The sequence below is a fragment of the Thamnophis sirtalis genome, unplaced genomic scaffold (assembly GCF_051295495.1).
Source record: "Thamnophis sirtalis isolate CommonGarterSnake01/CBP01778 unplaced genomic scaffold, rThaSir2_p1.2 scaffold_2, whole genome shotgun sequence".
In the NCBI taxonomy this organism is placed as follows: domain Eukaryota; kingdom Metazoa; phylum Chordata; class Lepidosauria; order Squamata; family Natricidae; genus Thamnophis; species Thamnophis sirtalis.
Window position 1 is genome coordinate 136,913,823 of NW_028261382.1, and position 21,152 is coordinate 136,934,974.

The window sequence follows — 21,152 nt, forward strand, 5'->3', positions numbered from 1 at the left end:
CCAGGTCATTACCCAAACTGTCTCTGTGCTTTTTGTAGCCACACTGCTGATTCATATCCAGTTTCTAATAAGTTACTAATATAAAATAATTTTCAGAAGTACTTTTGCTACATTAGTTATGTCCTGCTCTAAATCTATTAATTTGGATGCATTTCCTAAAAATAAATTTGCCTATCAAACAGTAATCTTTATGAAACATTATATTTATAGCAATAGCAATAGTTAGACTTATATACCGCTTCATAGGGCTTTCAGCCCTCTCTAAGCGGTTTACAGAGTCAGCATATTGCCCCCAACAACAATCTGGGTCCTCATTTTACCCACCTCGGAAGGATGGAAGGATGTGCGAGTCCCTTGGTCTACAAGGTGATCAAACCGGTCAGTCCTAGAGGAGATCAACCCTGACTGCTGTTTAGAAGGCCAGATCCTGAAGATGAAACTCAAATACTTTGGCCACCTAATGAGAAGGAAGGACTCACTGGAGAAGAGCCTAATGCTGGGAAAGATTGAGGGCAAAAGAAGAAGGGGATGACAGAGAATGAGATGGCTGGATAGTCACTGAAGCAGTCGACGTGACCTTAAATGAACTCCAGAGGATAGTAGAGGACAGGAAGGCCTGGATGAACCTTGTCCATGGGGTCACAATGGATCGGACATGACTTCGCAACTAACAACAAAAAACATTATATTGCCCATTACTTTTGTCAAATAAGATCATTCTGAATTTGATTTTCATGTTCTAGAATATTAGTTGTTCTATCCTAGGTATGCACAAATTTCATAAATAGATGGTGGCAGCACGAGAATTTGTTGAGGTTTTATTCTTTTACAGAGCTGATGATGTTTTTCCCTTTTGTGGAGCTTGGGTGGCCGCGGGTCACCAGTTTGACACCCCTGACAGCTGTGGTACAGCTGTGACTAACATTAGGGCCAGCTTTTTCTGACACTGGGCAAATAGCAATCTTAGGAGAGATAGGACTTAAAGGTAATGGTTTACATTCTCTTTTGCCCCATGCGTAGTACTGATTAGTATTAGTTTGGTCTCAAGTCCACATGCATAAAACCATGTCCAATCATCCTCATATCTGAAGGTTTCCCTCATATTCATGAGTCTGCATCTGAGTGAATCAAGGGGGTATCTGTTTGAATATGCATTTACATGACCATAGTTAGATATCACAAGCAATCTTCCAACTAACTTTAGGTAAATTTATGGTCCCTTAATTGCTATTTGACTCAAGGTCTCATATTGGCAAGCTATATGGCACACTAAGGCTAATGTGTATGTCATTCAGCTGAGAACTTAAGTCAAGCAGCAATTAAGGTATCTTTTTTTATCCAAGATTGTTGGAAGATGGCTCATCTCAATTTTGTTTGCCTATGTTGCTCAGGTCAGGAAGGAGAATGTTAAATTGAAATACAGGTAGTCCTCAACTTACGACCACAATGAGGCCCAAAATTTCTGTTGTAAATGAAAAATGTGTTGTGAATTTTGCTCCATTTTATGACTTTCCTTGATGCATTTGTTAAGTGAATCACTGCAGTTGTTAAAATTAGTAACCTAAATGTTAAGTGAATGCCTTCCCCATTGATTTTACTTGTCAGAAGGTCTCAAAAGGGGATTGTGTGACGTCGGGACACTGCGACCATCATAAATGTGAGTCAGTTGTCAAGCATCCGAATGTAAAGCACGTGACCATGGTGATGCTGCATCAGTCATAAGTGTGACAAACGGTCATAGGTGTGACAATGGACATAAGTCATTTTTTTCAGTGTCATTGTAACTTTGAATGGTCACTAAGCGAACTGTTATAAGTCGAGGACTACCTGTAGTCTTTTCTGGTTTACAGACCGACACAAAAGATAAAATTCTCCACAACTGGTGTATTGAATTTGAAAGCTGTAACTGGTGTAAAGTAAATTAAGAATGACTCGAATAATCTGCCTTGGGTTATTGTTACTCTTGAAGGAGGAGTAAAGCTCTTTTCAAAACCTTCCATCTCCCTTTAAGAGACATATTTTATGGCGTGGCAGAGAAGCCCTTCTGCAGACCACAAACGCCTCAGGTTTTGCATGTCTGACAAAATATACTGAGCATTAGGAAAATATGCAAAAGTCCTCTCTTTCCCCAAGCATTTATTACCAACTAGGTTTTATGCGATGTTGATCGCAAGTTTTTCCACTTTCAGATATATTTTAATTTTGTTGTCTTGGGTCCTCTGAAGAGGGGAAAGCTCTCCCGAGTAAACTGCACGCAAAGATTTGGAATCGATTAAATAAAAGTGCAATTGAAAAGGTATAAAATAAGATGCCATAGCAACAATTCTGATTTTTTTCATTGCAAAGAGTACGGATCACCTAAATAGCTGCAGCTTCGTGACAATCGACTCAAAGCCAGGCTTCCTCTCCCCACCCACCCCAACCCCCACCTCCACCCCGCACCCCACTTTCCTCAGTGCCACGTTCCAGGCGATTAGTGCTCCCGGCGGCTATCGACAACGCCCAGGCGAACTTTTAACGTCCTCGACGTTTTCTCCATTGGACCAATGATGTTCCGATCGGCGTTTCCACCTCTGCCTCGCGATTGGTTGAGACCGGCTGCCAATCTTGTGTCATCAGAGGGCTTGGTTCACGTGGCCGCCGGGTCAGGCTAAAGCGCGGGGCGGGGCTGCTTCAGGTTAGTATTGTCATCCTCACCTCGTGTCGGCCCCGCCCAAATCTTGGCTCCTGCGCTCCGAGGCAGCGTTGTTACCTGACAGGAGGCGACATGGCTCCGCGCAGGAACCCTAAAAGCGGCAGTCCCGGCCCCGGAGCCCGGAGAGGTCAGTAACAGCCGGTTCGCTGGGCCTCAATAGCAGCTGAATGGGACGTGGGGGGTTGGGATTGGATATGGAGATTGGGGGGGGGGGCGTAGACCAGCATCCCCCATCTTTCTGCTGCTGGAGACGTGATGGTTTTGCAGACCCGAAGCTATTTGGGGGTTCCCCATAGCGCCCCTTCAAAGAGCCGCAGGGTTTTCTTTTGCTGGCGCCACGATTTCGAAATTGGCGCTTTTCATCCTCCTCTCACCCCAGTCGGCTGAATTTGCTCCTCTGCTCAAAGGGAAAACGAAGTGGGACAGGACCACCTATACTTATAGAAGGAAAGTGGAAAGTAGAATGGGCTCTAGGATTTCATTTCCTGCAGTGCTTTAAGCTACAGGTTTTGAAAGAGCGCCTTACCCTTTTTCTTTGACCTCCTCCTCCCTAAATGCACACAAAAGAGAGACAACACTAAGGGAGGAGCTTCGCCTCGTTTCTTCCTCCACCATGCACTCGGGTCACACCTGTTTGGGGAGGTTTTCAAGCGAAGCTTGTGCAATGATGAGTTTATCTGGCAGCCAAATCTTTTAAATGCACACAAGGGGGATTTATTTTCAAACGGATTTATGTAGATTTCTGTTGCAAGACTACCGTGGTATTCACATTTAAAGATTAAAAACATGCTATGGCAGTTCTGCTGGATGATCTTGTCTGGGTTTGGAAACCAAGCTGGGCTGGACCGGATTAGTATTTTCATGAGAAACAAAAAAAGAATTCTGGGGTTGTAAGAAGAAAAGAGGGAGGTTGAAAAATATTCCCAAAGATGTAGGGATAACCTGCTTCTTTATTGTTTGCAAGAAAACCACACATTTTCATCAGGAGTTAAGCTTGTGTTGGTTATCTTACCTTTTAATGTTTCCTGGAAGGGCTGTTTTTACATGTTTGATGGAAGTTAGTGAATATTAAGTACTCTGGTCATTCTCTTTCCCATCATACTTTTTTTTACTGAGTCATCTTTAAACCATAGTATTTTATTCAAATTGTAGCTGAGGCCAACAGAGCTTTAAATGACGTATTTTTGCCCTTCAAAAGAATATTCTGTGCTTAAGATCAAAATACTGGGTTGCTTCCGTTGTATTATTAAAATATAGTTCAGTTGTATTATTAAAATATAGTTCAGTTGTATTATTAAAATATAGTTACAATTATATTAGCCTTCCTGACTTTTATTTTTTCATTGAACTATGTATGAAATGTTCAGAAACTTTGTCTCCATTTTTCAATAATCAAAGCTTGTTACACTTTTTGTACCTGGACAAACTAAGACGAACACAAACAAGCTAAATTTCCCTACAGAGAATGATATTCCTTTGAAGAATATAGATGAATACTTAGAAAACAAAATGTATTAAGGATTAAGAATTAATTAAGGTTTTTAGATTCAGAGAAATATTTTGACAATTTGAATTGAATTTTTCTATTTTGCAAGGTATGAATTCTAGCGAGTATTTAATAAAATGAGTAAAGTTGATTTGTGTCCCAACTCCCTCTCCACAAATTTTTGTTAATGGAGATCTAACAATACCATGTGCAATACAAGACAGGGCAGCCCACTGTCTCGTCTTCATTTTATTTTAGTTCTTGAAATTTTTAATGGAGATATAAGACAAAATAACAAAAATGTGGGAATAAAGATTTTTAAAAGGGAGAAGGTAAAAATGTTTGCAGGTGATTTGATGCTAATTTTGTAATATTTTTTAAAGAAAATTGAAATATTTATGGAAAAACAATCTATTTTGTGCCTTAGCAGGCTTCGAGATTAGCAAGCAAAAGACAAAGAGATTAACAAAAAAAATGAAAATAAAAGAACACAGAATTAATAAATAAAAGATCTAAGAGAAGTTAAAATACTTTTTGACAAATATGAATTACATGTTATTTTAAAATAATGATGTTATGACATAAAATGAAGTTAATATATATATATTAAGTTGAGAGAAATTACAACTCATTGTTGGGTTGTATGAACATTTTGCTTAGAATGTTATTTTTATTATAGACAATAACCATTTTGACAACCAATATACCAATTAAACAGTGTAAGAAAGATATAGCTATATTTGTGTGGAGGCAGAAAAAAAACACAAGTTAAATAAAAGCTATTGTAAGATGCAAATGAAAAAGGATTTAATTTATCTGATTTGAAATTATACTTTGCAGCTTGCTGTTTGGTTTGATTGAAAAATTGGGATATTGCTCAAAAATAAAAAGCTTTTGGAGCTAGAGGGATATGGCCTGATTTTGGATTGTATGGATATTTAAGGTATGATAAAGCTAAGCTTAATGTAGATTTTAAAAACCATTTTGTTAGATTAGATTTGCATATTGAGAAAATGGAACAGATATAAATCCAGGTTGTGTCTAAAATACCTTTGTGACTCTAAGCACAAGAAGCATTTCATAGAGAAGAAATGATAAGTAAAGACAAATAGCCCTATTAGAATTTTGTCAAGGAAAATATAAAATGCAAAGTAAATTCAAGACAAGATCTGGAGGCAGGAGGTTACACTTGTCAGTGACAGTGAAAGTAGATAAAAAAAGTTTTGATTTTGAGCATTGTAAGAGTGAGTTTCAAGTTGAACTGCTGATGAACATGTTATTGCTAAATTGTATAATTGTCTTAAAAATTCAAACACAACAAGGGATAACGTATGATAGCATAGGTTAAAAATGCTTACAATGCACAAATGGATCAATGGCAGGATGTGTAGTTGAAAGAACATTTATGTTGCAATCTTTAAGAGTAGTTTTATAAAATGATGTATCATTGATGTATTTCACCAGAAAAAATGTCTAGAATGTATAAATATATTCCAATTTATGCTGGAAACATAAAGAAGAGGTGCTTGGTTTTCATACAAAAAACAAGAAAAGTTTGAATTTGATTACATATATTAAGTAATTCAGAAGATTAAAAAAATAATATACTGTTGACACCTATAGCTTTTATATTTGGGCTGATTGATAAGCAACATGGAACTTTGTCTTTATATATTTTCTTTACATATAATAACTGTAGCAAGATTATCACATGCACGAAAGTAGAAACATTCAACATTACCCATAATGGAGGAATGGATTGTGTAGTTGATGGAACTTGCTGAGATGGTCAGTTGACAGTTTGATTAGAAAATAGACATTAAATTTAATGGTGACAAGAAAAACAATATAGGCATTTTGGTAAAATGTAAAAACATGAAATTATGATACATAGTTTTGATGGTTAGAAAAAAATAGATTACAGAAAAATGTAAGTCATGGGGAAGAAGTTAAATCTATCCTTATAGCTGTAAAAAAATCAGAAGTACTATTTATTTTGTGTGTGTGTGTGTGTGTGTGTGTGCATTTATCTTTGTAATTTATAAACTTTAGGATTATTGTTTTAATTATTATTTTAATAGGCAAGTTCATTACCTTACATCCCTTGCCTTGCTCCCAATGTACTTTTGTTCCTTCAGGTTGGTTAATCCTTGATTTCTTCTAAAATGTTTACATGTCAACTGCTGATGAAAAGGAAATAAGTCAGGGCCAGATTGTTTTACATCTCCTACCGTGTTTCCCCGAAAATACGACCTAATAATAAGCCCCCAAAATAGGCCCCCTTTTATTAAGATTGACTTGAGGGAGATTTTATCTTTCACTTATTTAGGATACATATTTTGAAAGAAGTATATATTCAAAGTATAGTCTTAAATTGGTTTTTCATAATAAGAGGAGTTTAATACAATCTCTCTTGGAACGATCTCCCCGTGGAGATTCGCACCCTCACCACCGTCCAGACCTTCCGCACAGCCCTCAAGATCTGGCTATCCCGTCAGGCCTGGGGATAAAGATTCTAATCTGCCCCACCCGAATGCTGAATGAAAGTTGTGTTTTATCGTTTTATTTTTTTCCACTCACGTATTGTCTTATGTTTTGTCTTGCACTTCCCCTCCCATGAATTGTAAGCCGCCCTGAGTCCCTCCAGGGAAAAGGGCGGCCTATAAATAATAAATAAAATCTAAATCTAAAAAATCTTGCAGAACATTCAAGTTTGCATGTACCATAACTTCCTCATCCATTTTGACTGTGTGTACATCTAGTACTCAGTGGTACCAAGAGATTACTCAATGGTAATCTCCTTACCCATAGTTTATCTTACCTGCTTATTAGAGTATAACCCAAAGCCAGAAATTGTAGTAAATCAAACTTTAAAATAGTTTGTAGGAAGAAAACAGAATTTACCTTTGTCTTTCTCAAATGTTTCTTTTATATGCCAAGATAGGCTGGGATGCTCCCACTGCAATTCTGTTCAATGGTGATATTTGATTTAAATAAGTTTCTCTTATTGAAATAAGAGATGAGATAAGAGATAAAATGATTGCTTCTTGCCATGTTCATAAAGTTCCCTACTATTGTGGAACAAACAATAGGGGGAGGTAAAATTGGCAATGTTACTTTCAAAGTGCTGTTCTTCAAACCTGCTGGATAAAAGTCTAAGTGGAGGAACAAAGAAGGAACAATTTATGTATCCTTCCCTATAATTTTTTTAAAAAAATTACATTGCTTAAAAGTGTAGTGTATCTCCTGCTACATATACATTTGTGGTAGCCTAGTATTCAGTTGCAGTGTAAAAAAATGTGCATTTACCATCCCTATGGATTTTAGAATAGATTACTATTAAATTGTTGTAAATCTCTTATTAAAACTGATGATCCCCTCTTTTTATCATTCAGCTTCTCATTCTATCTCAAAAAGAAATCCTATATAAGGAGCTATTTACAAAAGGAAAGCAAGCTCTGCCCTTTCTGAATGTCAATAATCCTTGCTTCCATCTCTTTTATTGCAAAATGGAATACAACTTGAACAATTGTATAAAAGGTAAAAAAAAAGTTTTAAATGATAAGTTTCCTCCTAGAAACTTACAACAGGAAAGTAAATTAGATGGGAAGAAGGCATGACATTGAAAAGGATAGAGAATAGCACGAGACTAACTAGGTCAATCAGCATATGAAGATTTCATGAATTTAAATTAACAGGCTACCTTTATAGTAACAACAAATATACTATATTTACTCTGTAAGTTTTTCCTGTCATCATCATTGTATTATTTGCTTTTATATAGCTTTGTTTCATGATTTTAAAGGTAGCAGTGCAGGCCTACCTCCACTTTACCCCTAGGTATTAGAGTAGGATTAGGTATTGTGCTAATTCAATATTTATCATAGTTACTGTATGTGTGTCTGTGTGTATGTATATATATATGTGTGAGTGTATGTGTGTATAATTGATACATAAATTTCATTTTAATTCTGTTGCCATATATATATCTCATATCATTAATTTGTGACTCAGTGTGATACAACTGTTAATTCAATAAGCCTTAGTTCAATTACCATATTTTTCAGACTATAAGATGCACCTTTTTTTCTCAAAAAAGAGGCTGAAAATCTGGGTGCATCTTATACACCAAATACAACATTTTTTGCCTCCCGAAGCCTTGCCCCTTCACCAAAATGGCTGTGCATACCCTTATGGAGGCTTTCAGAGAGCTCCTGGGGGTTCGGGGGGGGGCAGAAATGAGCAAAAGATGGGCCATTTATTGTTTCCCCAGCCTCTAGCAGCACTCTATAAGCTTCCATAAGGCTATGCATGCAATTTTTTTGACAAAAAACGGGCCTGTTTTCATGAAAAATGGGCTGTTTTGCTTGTTTTTGCCCCCCCCCCCGAGCATTCTGCAAGTGTTGCCCCCCCCCCCCCAGCATCACTCTATAAGCCTCCCCAAGGCTATTCATGCTTTTTTTAAAAAAATAAAATAAACGGGCCCATTTTCATGAAAAACGTTTTTTGGGAAGTTTGTAGAGTGCAAAAACTTTCCCCCCCTTTTGGAAAGCTCTTAGATTGATGAGAATTACATTGATCAAGTGCTGTGCCAGCAGAAACACCTACTTATCCCTCTACCTACCTACTACACACACACTCTCCCTAACTACCTACTGTATTTCTCTCTCTATTTCTCTCTATCCCTTTATTTATCTACCTACCTACCTACTCTCTCTACCTATCTTCTGTATTTCTCTCTCTCTATTTCTCTCCCTCTACCTAGCTACACACACTCACTCTCTCTCCCTACCTACCAATTGTATTTCTCTATATCTACCTGTCTGTCTGTCTGTCTGTCTATCTATCTATCTATCTATCTATCTATCTATCTATCTATCTATCTATCTATCTATCCCTTTATCTACCTACCTACCTAACTACTCTCTCTCTCCCTACCTATCTACTGTATCTCTATCTCTCTTTCTATTTCTCTCTCTCTCTCTCTCTCTCTCTCCCTCCCTTTATCTACCTACCTGACTACTCTCTGTCCCTACCTACCTACTGTATTTCTCTCTCGTCCTCTCCCTCTCTATCCCTCTATCTACCTACCTACTTTTTTTTTAAAAAAAAGCCTCTTCAAAACCTTGGTGCATCTTATACTCCGAAAAATATGGTAATAATGGCTTGTTAACACAGTTTTGAAAATATAAGCCAAATGATAAATCAGATATAGATGATTATAGATGCCCTCTAAGAAAAATTTATTTTTTCATATAGTAGGGACTATATAGTAATACATTCACAAGGGATGTAATCAAAGAAACATATTTGTTTGGAGTTCTTAAAATCCAGATTTCTTACAATATGTAAAGAATAAAGATGTAAAAGATATACCTTTAAAATAAAGAAATGCAGTATGTGACAGAAGAAAGAATTGCCTACTATGCAATTGAAATGACTTTCAATTTACTTTGACTTTTCCTTTAGAGACAGTTCTAAGAAATACTTATTCTTATTTTTATAATATTAGAATTATAAACAGTGCTGAATCTTAAACGTCGTTTGTTGGATTCTTCATTGTAGGTTTATTATGCATTGAAGTTTTCCTTACATCAAGGTGATTGTTTCCTGATGAACATCATAAACTGGTAAAGTGTGATAAGACTGGAGTATCAGCACTTATTTTATAACCACATTTGTAGGTTGACTTGCTGCATGAAAAGCTTTCGTTTTACTTTTGTTGTAATTTAAAAAAAAACTAGGGCTGGAAAATCCTTCAGATCAACAGATGTCAGTTTTAAAATTTGAAGTTTTAGCTATGGAAAATTTGAATAACTTTATGAAGAAAGCTGTGTCAAATCAGATCATTGGTTTGTTTATCTACTGACAGCAGCTGTCAAGAGTTTCATGTGTAAATCTTAGCTTTGCTAAGTTTAACTGCAATTTATAATGTTTAAATGTTATTGAACTTACCATTTTATTATTATTTACATTAAAAGCTTACAAATAAATTTTAATTCATTTTTCGATGTCCAATCAACTTAGTTCTAAAATCAAGATAGCAAATTATATTTGATTTTTCAGCCCTGGAGAGAATTATTGTGTCATCTCTTCATTTTAAAGCTATCTTATAATAGTTATAATATGAACTTGTTCATTTATATTGCTTGGATTGCTAAGTACCTAATTAATTTTTTTAATGCTTCTGGCTTCTAATTTAAAAAATACTAAAGAGTGGTGTGATTGTAGAATGGTCATTTTCTCTGAATTCAGGAAACATCTAACAATATAGTTTTGCTTTAAGAAATTTTTATTTTAATAATAATTAAGTTATGTTCTAATTAAGTTCATATTTGAGATCTGAAACTATAATAATTGAGGACTTATTTGTAGATCTTTTCTGTATTAAAATGTTTCTTAAATGTTATGTTCCTTATAGGAACTTTACTCTAGTAAAGTTTACAATTTCTTCATTTAGGTGATGGAGGATGATTTAGTAATATCGATTCATAAAGCATGTTGCATCTTCAGTATATGCACAAGCTTTTTTTCTTGTCATATTAAAATATGACATACACATGATATATTAGGTTCTTTAATGTGAGTGGACAGACTTTATGTTGGGCAAAAGTCAAAGCCAAATGCTGCTTGAGCAACATTTTTTGCTTCTTAAACATGTATTTGGAAATAAGTGGCAGGATTTCAAATTTAGGTTATTAGCTAGAAATTACAATAGTGGAACAGTAATTAAAATTGTGATAGCGATAAAATAGGATTAACTATTTTTCTATTTTACAAGTCACAACATTGTTATTATTTACTGTTTATTTTTTCAAGTGTGATAGAGATATAAATCTTTATTGGGAACATTCAGCCACGTAGGTGATACAAAGAAGTATTAAAGCATAAATGATTAATTTAAGATTTAAAATTAATCTTTCTCTTTCTTACCTGTCCCATTGATTAACAGCATAATAACTAGCACTTATCTGAGCTGTGTCCAACTAAAACAGGATACAAAATGGTTCATAAATCACAGGAACCTCATAGATTCTGTTTTCATACAGAGGACTCTTAGACAATCCATTGCATTTTATGATAGCTAACTGTTCAAATATAATTGTATTTATTTTTATCCCATCTTTATTACTTTTTAATATAGTACTTAAGGCAGCAAACATACATAATACTCCTTTCTTTCTCCTAATTTCTCCATATCAACTGCCCTGTGAATTGAACTGAATTACACATCTGACTTCCATGCCTAAAATGGGACTCGAACCCACAGCCTCCTGGTTTCTAGGTCAGCACCTTAACCAGTACACCAAACTGGTTCTACCACACAACGTAATATAATGCCTTGTTTAGGTGGATCATTCATTACCCTCATAAAACAAAGATTTTGATCACAGAATTTTCAGCATTGAGGATTGGGAAGAACAAATAAAATGGAAGCAAATTAATGTTAAGCTTATATCAGCCACACAGTTTGGAGTTATTTATCAAATAGCTACTATTTAAAGATTATTAAACAACATTTTTAAAAGCCATTTTTAAATTTAAAAAAAGCATCTATATTGGGACATATACTTTAAAAATTTATCAACTAGTTATGGGAAAGAATTTAGGTGGCTAGGTTTGCTGTGCTAATAAATTTCTTAGGCATACAGGTAGATCGGGAATTCAAATAATGCAATATTCAATTGAGCTCATATTGTAAATTGATATCAGGTCATGTTTAATCTAGACTAAAATTCAGTTAATGCTAGGTACTGTTAAGGGTTCTGCTTCTTCAATTGCTGTTGTGATTTACATCCTTTTAATATTCATGTGTTCAAAATAGAAAAAAGGAGGATTCTGTCAGAGAAAAACAATGCAAGTTTTAAAAAAGAAGAGGCTCATTATTAGTGCAAAAATTGATGAAATTCAATGACATGTACGTAACCATAGCAATGTTAAAATAGAGTGAGATATTGGAATGCCTGAATCTGGGGTTCACAGCATTATGAAACATGCAGGAGAATTTTAAAAAAAATTAAAGTTGCAAAAGCTTTTTGTGGTTTACAAACAGATACAAGGAGATTGAGAGATAATAAAGATGTTTTTATCATATATATATAAACTGTTATATCGCATATATAAACTTATCCTTAGTATTAATAGATTCTTTTTTGTTTTTATTTTGCTTTCTATAACTACTTTGTGACTTTGTTAAAAATAAGTTTAAATTATTGCATTCTTTTTATTTTTTACTGTAATATTTCATTAATATACATCTAAAACATGTTTCAAAATTATATTTTCTTTGTCCTAAAAATTCAAACTAATCGCCATTTTCTCAGAAATATAAATATTAATAATGCAAATTCAAGATAGATGCTTGCAACGAAAAAGACAATATCCACGTTATATCTTTTCAAACATAGTTGAATATTAATTGATGCAGTGCTAATTTTTTTTAGATACCACAAGGATATGCCACAGAACTAAAATGTTTGAATATTTGCACATCATAAATGATGTTGTAGAACCAGACAGTATACAGAAGAAAAACAAAAAGAAAAAAAACATACTTTTTCCTCTAACTATTTTGTAATACCCCCCCCCCCCCCTTCTACACTGGAGTTTTAAAACTGTGTTCTTACTTTACAAAAAACTTGATTAAAAGTTTTGGATTTTTTTTTTAAAAAAAACTAACTAGTTCTGCAACTGAAAAATTTTGAAAATACTTGGTCTAGACTATCATACTGTAGGTTCACATTTGCATTATCTTCCTTCATTGTTAATCTTTCAAATTTGCATTATCTATCTTCAGTTCTAATCTTTCAAAGATATTCTTTCTCTGTTCATTTTCTGGAAAGTAACTATATGTATTATTGGTCTTAATTGTGCTACAATTAATTGCTTCTGAAATTACCGTATTTATCGGCGTATAACACGCAGTTTTAAAACTAAAATTGGAAGCTTAAACCCTGCCTGCGTGTTATACGCCGATACTGCGCGTTATACGCCGGGTCCACTGTTCCCTCTAAGGTGCGCGGCCGCGCGGCCGCGCACATGGCAAGAAACCCCCGCGCAGAGGTTTCTAACTCCCGCGCAGAGGTTTCTTTCAAAGCAAACGTGGGGGAGTCCTTTGCAGGCGGCTAGAACTGGCCGCCCGCAAAGGACCTTCCCAAACTTGTTTCAGCGGCAGCTCTCAGCCTGGCGGCAGCGTCACTCAGACTGTGGAAGGAGGGGGAGGAGGAGGGAACTAAAGAGAGCTTTTACCGAGTCTGCGCCCCACAGCCAGGACCGTCCTTGCGCCTCCAGCCGCGTTTCTTCCCCGCAAAGCCCTTCGGGCAACCCGAGAGTTCCGCTTGACGCCAGAAGGGCTTTGCAGGAAGAAACGCGGCGTTTCTTCCTGCAAAGCCCTTCGGGCAACCCGAGAGTTCCGCTTGACGCCAGAAGGGCTTTGCAGGAAGAAACGCGGCGTTTCTTCCTGCAAAGCCCTTCTGGCGTCAAGCGGAACTCTCGGGTTGCCCGAAGGGCTTTGCGGGGAAGAAACGCGGCTGGAGGCTCAAGGACGGTCCTGGCTGTGGGGCGCAGACTCGGTAAAAGCCTCTCTTTGGTTCCCTCCTCCTCCTCCTCCTCCTCCTCCTCCTCCTCCTCCTCCTCCTCCTTCTTTCTGGAGCCCCTTCCTCAAAGATTTGGTACCAAAGCAATGGCGGTGAGGAAGTTGTGTCTTTTGGATTTTGCACTGTTGTCTTTTCAATGGTTCTCAGACTGGTTGAACCTTTAGCAGCTGGGGTGATATTCTTTACTGTTAAGGTTACAATTGGATGTGTTGGACAAATCTTAAAAGATGAAACTTTTATTAAAACGTTTGACTTAACTAAAAACGTCTTCCTTTTTCTTCTTCTTCTTAAATATGATTTATTTATTTATTTTTACTTCAGAAGTTTGATGACCGTTGTACAAACTAATCCAACCTAAATGTAGAGGAGGAGAAGAAGGGGGGGGGATTTAAAAAGAGCAGAGGAAAAAGAAAAGAAAGCATGAAGAAAACATAAAGAAAGGGATGGGAGGGAGGGAAGGAAGGAAGGCACTTTATGTTGAAACAGAAAATATTATATAAGGAAGAAAATGGAAATAACTTTTTGCTCAAAGAGGTGTTTTTTCATTTCATATTTGCCTTTTAAGAGGAGTTAATGTTATAATTCATGTTCTAATGTTATAAATTTTAATCCAACATTAAGTTCCGAGCTTCCAAGTCATTTATTTTTAATGAAAAAAATTTTTACTCAAATTTTTGTGTTAAAATGGGGGATGCGTGTTATACGCCGGTGCGTGTTATACGCCGATAAATACGGTATTGTTTTTAGTTTTAATTTAGCAGATCCTGAACTTTTCCTATATTTCAGAATTGTGTAAACTTTTAAAATCATGTACTTTTTGTAAGCCAATACTGAAGAATTCATTAATTTGTCAGCCGTTACCCTTATTCTTATTAACTCTTCTTGTTTAGTAAAATAAAGTTGCAAAAAATATCATTGAGGCACTGAGTCATTCTTCCTCTCTAAAGTCAGTTTGTAATCTGTTTGTTTTATTGAATAGATCAGGAAAAACAGCAAATTAAGGTTAATGTGATCAATGTACAGAGAGTACTAATGAGAGTATAGGTAGTCCTTTCTTATTAACTATTTTAAGTTTCAACAGTGCTGAAAAATGAGACAACTGGTCCTCAAAGTTACAGCCATTTCAGCATCCCTGTAGTCATGTGATTGAGATTGAGTTTCTTGGCATTTGGTTTGCATTTACAACAGTGGCAACTTGCCACAGTCATGTGATCATTATTTATGATGTTCACAGCTACCAACAAGCCAAATCAGTAGGGAAATCAACAGGAAATCATGTCACAGTCGCTGGATGTCATACGTAATCTGTGTTCACTTGCTTAATGACCTAATTGAAACTGATGTCGAGATGACTATGACACTTAGAGATGTAATTGCAGGTCACTACAGTGACCAGTAAATCAGGCAGGACTACTTGGAACAAAATAGCTCAAGGGTGTTAAACTGGTGGCCTGCGGACCGGATGCGTCACGGGCAGGCTACACCCACCCCAGCTCCATGAAGTGAAAGAACATCGCGATATGTCATGTGATGACAATATGATGCTGTGAGTTTGACGCCTGTGAAATAGTTGAAAGACTAGTATTTACTCATTTCTGTCTGTGTTTATATACGGTACTCCTGGTCATTTCAATGATGTCCAAAAATGCCATAAAAATGATCAATTTTAATCAGGAGCTATTCCTCTGGAATAGTAAAAACATGAAAACCCATATTCTATTTCAAATTCAAATAACATTTGTTAGTCCTCCCACAAACATACATTTTGGGAAATGTATTTTAATATCTCCTATCACTTTTAATAATTTAGAAGTATAAGTGGTGCTTTAAAATCAGTTCAATTTAAATTAAAAAAAACCCAAAGTTGTAATATTTATTTGATGATTTTATGTTTATCAAATTGGCCAGCAAATCATCATGCTACTAAGTGGAGGAATTACATTTCTTCTTTGCGGTAATAGAGAATGTGATATTTGTAGATCAAAACATCATGATGACTGAATATTTGTTCAACATTTCATCCAGGTAATATTTTCTCGAGATACAAATAATTTAAAATAGTTCCTTATTTGAAAGAAAAGCTAGATACTTGGACAATAATAAATGTGTTTTATAAATAAAATACAAATATTTATTATTTAGAGCTAATAAACACACATTTATTAAACTATGTTTTCTTCCAACACTGTACTCTGTTTCTTTAGAAGTTTTGTTTTGTTTTGTTTTTGGCAGTTCCCCCAAAATATCCGCAAGAACTGGGGACTTAACTGTCCTATATTCTGAAATAACTTTCCAGGTCTACAGCTAAATGTACAGTTTACGTCTTAGGAAGTCATTAATTTGTATCAAATGCATAAGAGTTTTATTATTTGTTGTAACATTAAGAATGGCTACAGGTAGTTCTCAACTTACCACCACTCATTTAGTGACTCTTCAAAATTACAACAGCACTGAAAAAAGTGATATGACCGTTTTTTACACTTACAACTGTTGCAACTTCCCGATGGATACATGATCAAGATTTGGAAGCTTAGCAACTGGCATATATTTATGATGGTTGCAGTGTCCTAGGGCCATATGAACTCTTTTTGACTTGCTGACAAAGTCAATGGGGAAGCAGGATTCACTTAACTGTGTAACTAACTTAACAACTATAATGATTCACTTAACAACTGTCACAAGAAAGGTTGTAAAATGGAGCAAAACTCACTTAACAACTAACTTGCTTAGCAACAAAAAGTTGGGCTGAATTGTGGACATTAGTCAAGAACTACCTATACTAACCTAGGTTAATAACAACATTAAGGCAAGCAAGATATATTCTGGGACAGTATAAAGACCATCCAAATTGGAAGACCTTCCAGCATTGCTGAATCTTTAATATTTGGTCTGGAATTCAATAGCTCAGATTCAGTGGTTGTGAAGCAATCTTAATGTCATTTGAGGGGGAAAAACAGGAGGCAGAGTTAGAAAGAGAAAGGGGAGAGCATTCTTACAGGAGCAGCCTGAAGATTGCTTAAAATTACAGTATGGGTTCATACTCTATTACATTTCTCACTCAAAGTTTGGTTTATATATAGTAACTTAAATGTATTTTAGCTTCCTGTCTCTTTCTTACTTGACAAATTAGTAACAAAGTAATCTCTAAATTTTAATATACTATGGACATATTATTGGACTTTTTATAATGCTTTAACTTATTACTAGTTGTGGTTCAGTGCTGCCATTGAAGGAAATAAGTAAGAATGACTATCTGATGCCCAGATTGGACAGACAAGCTTTGTACCTGGACTTTTGTCTGAGTTTGTATAGAAGATTTGATGATCTTAGATTTTAGTTGCTGAGGCATGCATTTAAAAAAAAATCTGTTCCATTTTGCTTTTCTGGTATGCTGATGTTTAGAGATTAAATGAGACATAAAAAATTATTACCCATGATGCTTTGTTACTAGGAGAGGGTGAACTTGATTGCTGTCAGCGCTGGGTTTCAATATGGGTACGTAAAAGCATTTAGCTTGTGATGGCTGCACTAAAAATAGCTTTTGAGCAGAGTTTGCAGTCGGGTCTAATTTCGGGGTTTAGCCGAGTTGGCCATAAAGATCTTCCTGTGCTGCTGTTGCAAGACAGTGCAAGTGAATTTTGCTGTTTGTATCTTGGACACTGGTTTTATATTAAAGTGTACTTTATTCATGGATAAAAGGATCTGATACCATGGCTGAATATTCAGGTATGTCTCTTGGAAAATTGAATGTGTTTATGACTTTCAAACTGAGCAACAAAATTTAAAATACCGTTATCTAAAAATTAAATGGAATTTTTAAGTTTAAAAATTTGAAATGTTACCTCATTTACTGTATGTCACCATTACATGAGATACTTGATTTTAAGATTCTAAGATTCTTTAAATACAGTGATTGAACATAGATTGTTTTAATAATAAAGTACAATGTTATAAAACTGTAGCAGAATCAATATCATACAATTAAAACAATTAAAATATATTTCTTGACATGATGTTAATGCATAATTATATTGCTTTAGACAAGTGGCGGATGAAAGCAAAGGCGTACCAAGTTTGGACATTGACCTACTTTCTGATTGCTGGCAGTATCTGGGTGAAAGATAGTAATTTTGTTTTAGCTCTGAGAAATTAGTTTACATCGTAAATAGTTTTTAATGAGTACTTTTGGCTTGGTTAAATATTATTTGATAAATTTAAAGTCAAGGTAAAAAAAAAAAAAAGAGATTTTTGTGCGATTTCTAAGAGAAGACCAAAAGAGAAACTAATGTTTAAGTAATTTGCACGATCATCGCAGTAATGGTTTCATTATTCTAAAAATAAATATAAAATTGTGATATCTTTAGAAATACTAAATAGTTCAGTTCAGAGAAGATTATATGAAAATATTTTCATTTATCTGAACCCAATCATATTTTACCTAGATATTTATATTTAAGATACACCAGTTCTCTCTCTTTCTATTTTCTCTTTCTCCTTCAGTGCTCTCTATTGATAGTTATAATATTGAATACTTTATGGTACTGTCAATAATAAGGGCAGGGAACATTATGAAACTGCAGTATTCCAGTATATTTTAAACTGATTAAAAGCATAAGAAATATAAATATATGTTTAGAAATGCTATATATTGGATTATGTGTGTCTGACCTAAAAAAAAAACTCTGAGGCACCAACCAGATTAGGAGTAAGCATAGCATTAACGTTTAAATTAGTTGGTGCAAGTCTTGTATCATTAATGGTGTTTTCTAGAAAGAACAAACATAAATACTATTTTTCAGCGGTAGATGAAACAATGAAATTAGAAAGAAAATAGAGAAGAAAATAAGTTGACAGAATAATTTATATTTATGTATTATTTATTTTTCTTGTTTATATTGCCAATAATGTTACTTTCAATGAAGAATAATCGCTTCTAAAATTAATTTAAAATCTCTTTCAAAATATTATACAATTTTCTTAAAAATGACAATAATTTACATATAAATAGCTGAGGCAGGGAATAAAAATCACACATCTTTTCAACAGGATGGGCTCAGGTACCATCCAGTTCCAAGGTATGGGAGAAAACTCAAGTCTTCACAGTTCTTATAAAAGGATATCTAAACTACAGAAAGGAGAAATTCATTCTGAACATCAAGCATTGTAACAAATAAGGCATGTCTCAAATTGTACCATTAAATGATTCTTAAAGAGGAGAACTGGAGCACACCTACCTTATGCAACTATTGGATGGGCAGAAATAATCAGAGATAGGTAATTCTGTAAGTAACCTGGCCTGGTGCCTTGGTTGGCCACTGGCAGAGATATTCATCTGAGTATCATCAGGATACTAATAGTAGTTAGCTGACTTCACACAGTGGATTTATGTGGATATTAAAATGAGAGTGGGGGAGAAAGAGAGACAGGAGCCCCGAGACTTTACAAAGTAGATGTTAGAACTTGATTTCTTCCTTATCAATATCAATTGCAGTTGGCCCTGGAAAAAGAGGAATGACTAGAACACCATGCTTCCAATCCCCTAAGCTATTCAAAAATAATACAGTGATTGATGGTATCAAAGACTGCTGAGAAATCAAAAAGGACCGGAAGGAATGTACTCTTCCTATCTTGAGCCTGCCATGTCATCACAAAGTGCAACCAATGCTATCTCAGCCTTATATCCTGGGTCCTAAGTTGCTGCAACTTAATTCCTAAGAAAGTAGAGAAGGTCCCAATAAAGGAGAATATTTGTAGCTCAAGTTTGAAATGAGGGATCCTTGGTCCTCTCTGAGCTTGCTTGTTTTCTTGCAGACATTTTATTACCCTAACTAAGAACATTATCAGTGCCTGCTTAGCACTGATAATGTACTGCATCTCTTTCTCACCATACATTCTCTCTGTAGCACACCCACACCCTGAATCTTTTCTCTTCCATATTAAATGATTCAATCAAATCTTCTTTTTGGCTGATGATTCAGATATTGGGGACACTTCTGCCTTGTATTCAGTGTCCCAGTCTCAGATCAATAGCCACCAATACCCATAATAACACATCTACATAATATCTTGATTGACCCTGTCTCTCCATATCAATCAAGATAAGATATCACAATTAATAATAGGTAAGCTAGAAAATTTCATGCCCCTGCCTTCCATTTTGTACCCAGCCCACCCATTATTATTATATACTTTATTCATTAAACATGAAACTCAAGCCAACTGAACATTCAAAAATGCATTACAAATACCAGTGACTGGTGCTAATGGTTGATACGGTTTGCTGCCAGCGTCCTAGGTATCAACCAAGTACCTTCTTAAAATATAAGATGTTCCGAGTAGCGCAGTTTTTTGCAGTTCCGCTGGTGTTATTGCAGGAAGCTGCAATTTGTGGCTGTATCTTGTAAAATTCTTGGACATGGTGCCAAGTGCCCCGATGACAATGGGTATCACTGTTACATGCTACATCCATAGCCGTGTAGTTTCGATGGCCAGGTCGCGGTATTTCATTATTTTTTCTAGTTCTTTTTCTTCGACTCCGTCATCTCCAGGAACAGCGATATCAATAAACTGTACACTTCGGCCATCATCATCAGTATCATCATCATTATTTGGTTAATCTTTGGTGAGATTCACAGCCTTTGGGGCTGGTTGGTAGCTCAACAGCTCGAGTCCTAACCAAGGACCTAGGAACTGTTAAGGTAACGTCCGAGGATATAAGCTGTTCCAAGTAGGGTGGTTTTTTGTAGAATCAGAATGTTAGTTAGTTAGTTAGTTTATTAGTTGCGTTTATTTATAGGCCGCCCTTTTCCCTGAGGGGACTCAGGGCGGCTAACAACTTATATGGGAGGGGAAGACATACAATAACATAAAAACACAGTATATAATTAAAAACAAGCAACATTCATTCAACATTCGGGTGGGGGCAAATTATAGTCTTTACCCCCAGGCCTGGCGGGATAGCCAGATCTTGAGGGCTGTGCGGAAGGTCTGAAGGGTGGTGAGGGTACGAATCTCCACGGGGAGATCATTCCAGAGGGTCGGAGCTGCTACCGAAAAGGCTCTCCTCCGCGTAGTTGCCAGCCGGCACTGGCTGGCAGATGGAACTCGGAGGAGGCCTAATCTGTGCGATCTTATGGGTCGAGAGGAGGTGATGTTCAAGTCTGATAAATTTAAAATTTCCAAATAGCGAGGTAGCCCTTTAGGTATTGCTCCAAGGGCTCCAATTACAACAAATGATTTCTTTTTCCACAGTTGGTCAACTTCAATTTGCAAGTCCCACAAGATCTTGACTTTCTCATTCTCTAAAACCTTCTGAACCTGATGTTCCCAGTGGTTTTTGCTGTACTCAAATCAAAACTTTTGGCACAATTTCCAG

At 35.8% G+C, this 21,152-nt stretch overlaps 1 protein-coding gene across 2 annotated transcripts in view; it reads left to right on the top strand.

Moving 5' to 3' along the window:
• Positions 1 to 2,632: 2,632 nt before the first annotated feature.
• ASPH (aspartate beta-hydroxylase) overlaps positions 2,633 to 21,152 on the top strand; it is a 113,800-nt gene continuing 95,280 nt past the window's right edge. Inside the window, exon 1 of one of the 2 annotated variants that reach the window (XM_087707018.1) lies at positions 2,633 to 2,822. In XM_087707018.1, coding sequence (XP_087563144.1) covers positions 2,768 to 2,822 — 55 coding nt within the window. In that variant the 5' untranslated portion in view covers positions 2,633 to 2,767. Of the gene's footprint in view, positions 2,823 to 16,974; positions 17,504 to 21,152 lie in introns of those variants that run through there. The other variant, XM_087707017.1, reaches the window with a different exon arrangement.